Here is an 8762-nt window from a genome sequence, read left to right as displayed (position 1 = left end):
AAATGGGAGTGCGGCCCGTATAGCTGTGTCCCCGCCGGAACTCCCAGGAGAGCGTTCCAGGAGCTTTCGCACCTGATAGTCTTTTATGAGATTTAGAGCCTTGTTGCTGAAATTGATGAAGTTTCTATGTGAGAAGTGTGATCTGGTAAAAGCGTAGCTTCTGGTATTTCGATGTCGGTGGCATTTTCCAGCATGTTGTCTGTCCTGAGCCCCATGCTCCTCCCTGTCCCAGCTCCTGGTGTGTCCCTTGTGTGCAGTTCCCTCTGTTGAGCTCACCCACCCCGGAGAAGTTCTGCGTCAACCTGACCAGACCATGGCTTGGTGAACATCTCCTTTGAGGCAGTACCAGCTTTTTAGTCTTCATTTTGGTCCCTGCCTTCAGTTACATGGGTGGCATGGCGGAGTGGGTGATAGAGCTGCTCTGATGAAAAAAGATTTGGCCAAAGACAAAGGTTGTCTTTAATGGGAGGTCGGTTGTCTAAACCGACTCACTGTGCAGCATTGTAACAGGGAGGATGGTGCAGCAGTGGGAATAAGGAGAAGGGATTCATTTCTCCACTACTAGAAGAGGTAGGTATCGAACTGCACTCGGAAGCAGCATGTGGAGAGAGGATTTTTGAGAGGTGCTCTCCATAATGAAGGTACAGTGAAAGGATCTTGGAAATAAAGTAGGAAAAGATTAAAAAAAAAAAAAAAAAGCCTCACTGGCCAAAGTGAAACTACAGCCTGACAGCAGTCAGTTTTGATTATGAAGGGACCACAGGGTTCATCCCTCTGTAGGTACGGTCCCATGTTCCCCTCTTGATGCCAGTCGTGTGTCTAGGTCAGACCTGGGCTGTTTGACCTGTGCAGGGACAGGGCAGGCTGGGAGGGAGGAGGCACTGCTGCAGCAGTGCCAGAGGCCGTGCACGAAAAGCTTTTTGAGGAGGGAAGGGGAAGGTGCGGGTGGTGGGACTGACCTGCTGGGGAGCGAATTTTTCCAGTGAGAGTCTAATTGTTTTCCTGGCTTTCAGTTCTCCTTCCAGGAAAATGGCTGGGGGGCATCCCTTGCTGAAAGACTGGTCAGGTAAGAGCTTAAATTTCAGAAGTAATTTCTAGCATGCAAGAAGTTGTGCAGCTTTTCTAAAAGGAATCCAGCACAGGTTAATATTTAGTGTATATGTATTTATTAAGATTTATTTATTTATTGAAGTGGAACTACCTTACTGGTAACCTGCCCAGTACTGGTGGAAATACTGGGTGTTTCTTGCCACTCAAAGTTGAGTGGAAACAAAAAAATCCTTAGTGATTGTCAAGATTGTTGTTCTGGTTTCATAGTCTTAAGTGACCGGTAAATACTACACATGCAATCTGTGCGTGCAGTTTCAAACCATAAAGTTATAATCCTATTGAAAACTCCTGTGACATCTCATCATTTCTGAGAGGGATGGAGGCAGGTATCCTGACAGAATGGTTCAACACTTCCCCAGTTTAGTTCTGGTAGGCAGAGGAGAGATGTTCTTTTTGATATGTGTCTGTGTTTCAGAAAATGCGATGTTGTGAACCGTGGGCTCTCAGGGTACAACACCAGATGGGCTAAATTGATCCTTCCGAGACTGATCACTAAAAGTACCGGTGCTGAGAGTACTGTTGCGGTTACTATTTTCTTTGGAGCTAATGACAGTGCTTTGAAAGGTACGGTATCTTGCCCTTTTTTTTTTTTTTTTCTGTGACCTGTTCTCTTAAGACAGTTTTACAGTTTAGCAGAAAAGGCAGAACATTACACAGACTTCTCCTGCTGCTTCTCTGTGAACCAGTTGTGCTCTTTTCATTTTTACAGTGGATTGTTTTCAATCATTTTGTTTGTATTTAAACCATGCAATGCCTTCTGTTTCTCTCCCTCTCACCAAGTTTTAATATTAGTAGTAAATTTCAAGGTGCTCAAGAATTAGTCGTATATCTGTAGCCTAAAACTGGAGTTGGGCATCTAGCTGATTTTTCTGCCTTTAAAGCAGTCTGAGTTCTTGGCAGATGGGTTGAGGAAATGAGGGAAGGTAGCATTTGGATTCTCCTTAAGGTAAGCATAGCAGCACACAGAGCTAGTCTAATCAAATAGTAGCATCAGTGTGCTGTAGATCCATGGGAATTTCCAAAATTTTCTCTGCATCCAAGAGAGTTAAAAATCTTAGGTTTTGTTTCAGGTGAGGTTTGAGGTGATTACGTGATCTATATACTAAAATACAGAGTTTTAAGAAAAAGCATCTTAGAAAAAAAGTGATTTTTTTGTTGTTGTTGTAAGAAAAAGCATCTTAGGAAAAAAAAAGTGGTTTGTTTTTATTTTTTAACTCTGTGCCTTATTGGTGTTAGTTGAAAGTGGTGTGTTTAAACTCTTGATCTGTCTGCTTTGGATATTGAGGAACAGCATTTTCCTACCACACCTCCTGAACCAGTGGTTGAGGTGAACTGCATACTGAAAATGCCCACATTCATATACTGTGTAAAAAGGATCTTATGCTGCGTAATAAATCTGTGAGCAGTTTAACATCGCTAACGTATGTGCTCCATCCCCTAACAGAGCTGAACCCTAAGCAACACGTTCCTTTGGAGGAATATGCTGCGAACTTAAAGAGCATGATACAGTATCTGAAGTCAGTGGACATTGCTGAAGACAGGATTATTTTGATAACACCACCACCTCTTCAGGAATCGGCTTGGGAAAAGGAGTGTCTTGCCAAAGGTAAAAGAATGATACAGATGGGCAGAATTTCTGCATTTTACCAGCAGACTGTGGATTACTCATCCCAGGCTGGCAGATTATTAGCTTCGTGCTTGTGCCAGGTTGCAGTCGTGTTCTTTGAGTTGATGGAAAAGGACTGCTAGCTGTTTCGCTGAAAGCTTTTGGATAAGCTCGTGGAGTAACTACCAACTAAATAGTAACATCCTTTCAAAAGTTTGATTGATCTATTCATGCATAAAACTGACAGAAGTGGCTGCTCTTTGAGAACATAGGTTTTGCCAAGATGTCCTAGGCAGACTATGTCATGTGCTGGCAGGTTCCAAAATAACGTGAATAATGGAAGAAATTTTGGCACTGTGTGCCTTAGAAAATGTGATAATAGTCACAGCATATTTCACATCTATTTGGATAAGCAGTGGTATCCTAGCCAGGTTTATTTTAAATTTAAAAAAAAACCCAGAGAATATCATATTCTAAGGATGCTAATAAAAGTACCTGAAAAAGAAGCAAAAGGTAATTAAATGATTTCTAATTATGTTGTTCAAGCTAAGTCTAAAAATAGAGACATAACAGTGCTGCTTACTTTGTGTTACTCAGCTGGTGAAATTGCCATAATCCCACTGACTCCAGCAGCGACAGTTTATACCTCCTGAGAGCCCGTCCTCTTTTCCATTGGGACAGCTTGTCCAGTTCTTGCACATTTATAAAAGACTTTTGAGTTAGATTCAGGTACATACAGAGTTGTCACCTTAGTATTTGCAGGGTTTTCTCTAATTTAGGTGGTATTGCGTATGCTCAGTTGTGTACTCAATCAAAGCGGTAACATTTTGAAGATGGCCTCATGTTTAAACTGCATTAAATTAGACTATGTTACTGCATGACTTTGCATTATGGGGCTTTGGTGTGTGGCAGTGATCACTGTGCAAAAGAGATTTTGGACTCTATGGACTTTCAGTCTCATCCAGCAGGGTAGTTTTTGTATTTAATTTGGAAAAGGAAGAGAAAGTCCTAGAGTAATACTCACAGATTGTGTAAGACAGTAGTAGCTGTAGCAGGTCAGATGAAACATCAGACGTGGCCAGTACTGTGCATGTCACAGTAGTTGGTCCTTGGACAGGGCGTAAGGGACAGGTCAGGCACAGAGCAGCCTTTCCTGGGGCGTGCGCCCGGCTCCCACGGAAGCTGCTACTGCCATAGTTTGCGAAACACGCGCCCGTATTGTCCTTTTGAAGATCTGTTAGGTGCGCACACCGTGAACACTGCTTACTGGCTCCTAGCTATCAAGTAACACTTTTAAAATGTTACTTCATTTTTGTCTTAAAGCTATGCTTTTCATGGGGTAGGGAGGGGGGAAACTTGCATTTACAGTGTTGAATCTGCCAGCATCTGTCTAAAAGAGATTGCTGTCTAGGGCTGGAACAAAAGACAGGGTGATCTCAGACCGTGGACCACAAATCAAGTATTGTGGGCACAGTAAGTGGCAATATTAGATCATCTGCTCTCAACCAGTATCCAGGAGAAATGTTCTGCTTATTTTTAGTTTTGTCAGATAGGTATCGGAGCAAAGGAGAGATGTGAAACATGAGGATGATGATGTTCACAGGAACATTCATCCAGGCGTGAAGAGGCACGAAAAGAAACTCAGCTTCTGATGAGAGTGCTGTAGGAGACAGAGTCAAAGCCCTTACTAAAGTCAGAGCTGTTCTTTGTCGTCTGCGTAGCCATTGTGTCATCACAGAGAGCAATTGGGTTGGTCAAGTACGATCTGGCTTTGTTAAATTTGTGTGGAAGTTCCTTCTGATCCTTCATGTGTTTGGAAATGAATCCCAAGAGGAGGTAACCCTACTCTCTTTCGCAACACTGAGGTGAGGCTAAGTGGTTGACACCTCCCCAGGTCCTTTTTCTTCCCTTTCTTAAAAAGGAGTGTGATGTTACCCTTCTTCCAGTCACCACAGGTCTGCCATTAGCCATGAATTTTTGTAGGTGGTAGGCATTGACCTCACCAATGCAACAGGCCGCTCCTTCGGGTCAGTCCCACACACCCAGATGCATCTGGTGCCTCTGAGTACCCCCTAACTCATTGCTTCCCACTGTTGGCTGTCCTCCTTCCTGCACTGAGTGGGTATGTGCAGGTCGGGATAAATCATTAGGGTGCCTCCTTGGTCCCTCAGGAGACCCCCATGTTCCCTGAGCTACCTTTGGCTGCTGCTCTTCGCTTACAGCCCCAGCACGTGTTCCTGCAGAGCTGCGCATGGAGAGCAGGTGTGTGTTGAAACAGTTGAGCAGTAATCCTAACAATGAAAGAAAAGGCAAAGAGAGAATAAGAAATTACCAACTCTGCTAGATTACCTCGAATCCTGCGTTCAGTTTTGGGCCCCTCTCTACAAGAAAGACCTTGAGGTGCTGGAGCAAGCAGAGAAGGGCAACGAAGGTGGTGAAGGGCCTGGAGCACAAGTCTGATGGGGAGTGGCTGAGGGAGCTGGGGGTGTTTAGTCTGGAGAAGAGGAGGCTGAGGGGAGACCTGATTGCTGTACCACAACCTGAAAGGAGGGTGTAGCCAGGTGGGGGTCGGTCTCTTCTCCCAAGTAACAAGTGATAGGATGAGAGGAAATGGCCTCACGTTGCGCCAGGGGAGGTTTAGATTGGATATTAGGACAAATTTCTTCACCGAAAGGGTTGTCGAGCATTGGAACAGGCTGCCCAGGGAAGTGGTGGAGTCCCCATCCCTGAAGGCGTTTAAAAGACGTGTAGGTGTGGTGCTTAGGGACATGGTTTAGTGGTGGGCTTGGCAGTGCTAAGTTAATGGTTGGACTCGGTGATCTTAAAAGTCTTTTCCAATCTAAATGATTCTGTGATTCGAAGCCATAGAAAGGGAAAGGGACAGGATGGCAGGACCTCACCTGGGGAGGTGAGATTGTGATCAGTACAGGGAACTTGGCAACAAAGGGAGCTCTGTGTGCTGGAGGCTGAAGGAGCTGAAGGGCCACTCAGGCTATGGGAGAGTGGAACCAGGAAGAAAGTTGAAGAAGGCAAGAGTTAGGAAACGTACCATGGTGGGGAAGGACCAGTGAGGCTGCCGAGGATGTTTTTATGATGAAAAGAAACGATGGGAGAAAAGAGGTGGCAGTGTGAAGAAGTGGGAATCATCAGATGCAAAGAGGGAGTAGAGTAGGAATTGATGAATTGCATTATAGGCCCCATTAAAAAAAAAAAAGCCCAAACAACATAATGCAATAATATCCTGCCCCAAAGTTTCACTGTGGTCCCTGCAAAACTGCGGGCTTACAGTTGCTGGCACTGAGCACGTACAGAATGTCCAGCTCCCAGTGTAACTGCGCGCACAAACATAGCAGTCACGAGCGCTAATGAAGCATTGGACCTAAATGTACCCCAGTTTTACCAGCATGTTACAATGAGGGGACTACCATAAGGAGATGTTAAATGTCAGATGTCATCCAGGAAGCGGAAAGTGAGCTTGTAAATAGATTTACATTTACTTCATTCTTCATGCTAGTAGCAGGTGTATGGAGAGTTTTAAATCTATGCACTGGTTTCACCTGAAGCTTGCCAGCAGGTGAAGGCTGTGAGCCGCACAGAAATAAGCTTTACCCTGTGTGCTTGTTGCTGTTGCCTCTCTCTTGCCTGTTACACATCTGTTGACAGGAGAAATGTTTTGAAATGCCTAGAAAACAAAAGGTGCCCTGAAAGAGACTAAACAAGCTATAGCTTCCAGCTGCTTAAATTGAGGTGCTTCGGGTTTAGTTTGTAATTGATTCCAGCTGCTGCTTTAACAAACTGATACCATCATGTGTACCACAGAAGACTGAAATCAAGCTCTGTCAGTCACAATTGCTAAATGTTTTCTTTGTTTCGGACTGATAGGTGACAAATTAAATCGCCGCAACGCCACCACCGGGGAATACGCCCAAGCCTGTGTTCAGGTAGCGAGGGACTGTGGAACGGATGTACTCGACCTCTGGACACTGATGCAAAAAAATCAGGTATGATGTCATGAGAAAGACTTCGAAACTGTCATGAATTGTGAAATGCGTCATTTAGCATAGAGGAACCGGTAGTGCCACGTTATCACTGAAGTGATAGAAAATATATCCAAATTACACTTTGGGGAAGGAAGAAAATAATCCAGAATGCTTCATAGTGGGCTGTGAGAAATAAAGCTTAATACCACCTGGCCATTGCATTTGGTTAGGAGATGGGCCCTGGGTGCGCTCCGTGTGAATAGCCTTTTCCTTGGGCTTTGAGTCATGGAATAGTTCCAGTTGGAAGGGGCCCATGGAGGCACCTAGTCTGACCCGCTGCGCAGTGTTGGGCTGACTTCAAAGTCAGATCAGGTGGCACGGGAACCTTGCTGGCGCTCCTGACCAAATACCCACACTTGTCCACGTGAGAGAGGCTGCAGACTTTTCCCATAAGCAGGTAACGCCAGTTCGGACACCGAATCTTTTCTCGCTCCTGTGTCTCCGGTGCAGCAGACCGTTCAGTAGTGCAGTAGACTCTGTATTTTGATTGTCACTTAATCCTGGGATCTTTCCCTGATGAATAGCAGTGACTTTGGTCATCAAAACATTCTCTTCATACTTTAATACAAATGGTGAAAAATAAAACCAGTATATATACTGGCTTTGAAGAGCTTACTTAAAAATTACTCAAGACCTTCTATTTGCAACTAGCAAATACATTGATGCATGGTTTTATCCTCCCCTGTAGGATTTCTCTTCCTATTTGTCCGATGGTCTTCATTTATCAACAGAAGGCAACAGCTTTTTAGCAGCACAACTTTGGTCACGCCTGGAAAAAAAACTGTCTGCTCTTCCTTTGCTGCTTCCGTACTGGCGTGACGTGGACCATACGGACCCCGAGGCCAGCCTGCTGTGAGATCCCCTGCAGCCTGGAGCAGAAGCATCCGAGCCTGACAAAACCAGGGTCCTCGCAAACAGCCGGTATCCAGCAACACCCTGCAGACTTTGCACGCAGGGGGGAGTGGGGTCGTGGGGAGCCCTGTGTCAGTGCTCTTCCGTGTCCCAGTCGGGCTGTGGGAGAATAAAGATGAGCCCACGCAGGGTGTGTTGTGGGGTGGTTTGTCTGCACGCTGCTTGTGCCGGGAGCTGGAACATCTGTGGGGATGAGCGGCTCTTTCCTTGGAAGGCTTGGAGGAAAATGTCTCAGGGGCCCGGTGACCAAGGGACAGAGGCTGCCCTGAGGAGCTGCTGGCCTAGCTGAGCTTTGGGGACTACGCTTTGATTAGTACCACCTACTGGCTTTAAACACCTGGGAGCTGCTAAGAAGCAGTAGCGTGGAATTTGTCAAGAGCCATTCATGTCAGTCCAGATTAATTTATTTGGATGTAATACAGCAGTACAAGCAGTTATCTGAGCTTTAGCAAGGCTTTCAATTGATAGTGTGTAGTTCAGAGCAGGGGTTTTCAAGTTTTAACTTCTTTTGGCACCAGCAGCAGCTTCTTTATGCCTGGCTCTTGCGTATAGACTCAGATTTGAAAGCAGCGCATGTTCTTGAGCACGTGCAGCACCAGTTTTATACTACCTATTTTGAGACGCTTGAAGAAACTACTAGAAAGGGTCTGCATCTCTGCTGCCAGAGCTGCCCTGTACATCGTTTGCCATCAAGTTAAGGAGACCTTTCAAGTGAGCTTTGGTATTCATAATTTAACAACTGATGTAACAAGTGAGTACTGCCTACTATGTATAGTTTTTTGCCAAGAGAACACAAACTACAGAACTACCTTTACAAACTGCAAAAAATTGCGTGAAACCTAGATGAAATTCAGCAAACATGGGGGAAAAAAAAAAAGTGGTTTGCAAAATAATTGGCTAGCTAGTCAGCTAGCAGCAAAAATGAAGATACTACTGGACCATGGATTAAAAACCAATAAATAATGTGTCACTGCAAATACCCCTGTATAATTCTGGGCTGGAGTATGTTGGTACAAAACAGATGAGGCCAATAGTGATGTAGTTATGCACTGAGCAAGACAGAGACTGATGAGAGAGCATCAAGCTGTCCTGTG

General features: G+C 45.0%; 1 protein-coding gene across 1 annotated transcript; it reads left to right on the top strand.

Moving 5' to 3' along the window:
* Positions 1-1013: 1013 nt before the first annotated feature.
* IAH1 (isoamyl acetate-hydrolyzing esterase 1 homolog (S. cerevisiae)) lies at positions 1014-7658 on the top strand (the record flags this gene model as incomplete). The annotated part of the gene is made up of 5 exons (XM_009700932.1): positions 1014-1066; positions 1526-1674; positions 2555-2716; positions 6599-6717; positions 7445-7658. Coding segments are annotated over 5 exons (651 nt in total), but the record flags the coding sequence as incomplete, so codon positions are not given.
* Between the last annotated feature and the right edge of the window lie 1104 nt (positions 7659-8762).

The sequence above is a fragment of the Cariama cristata genome, unplaced genomic scaffold, assembly GCF_000690535.1.
Source record: "Cariama cristata isolate BGI_N322 unplaced genomic scaffold, ASM69053v1 scaffold31045, whole genome shotgun sequence".
Taxonomy (NCBI): domain Eukaryota; kingdom Metazoa; phylum Chordata; class Aves; order Cariamiformes; family Cariamidae; genus Cariama; species Cariama cristata.
The sequence above is the reverse complement of the archived record's forward strand: the minus strand, read 5'-3'. Positions and strand labels throughout refer to the sequence as shown.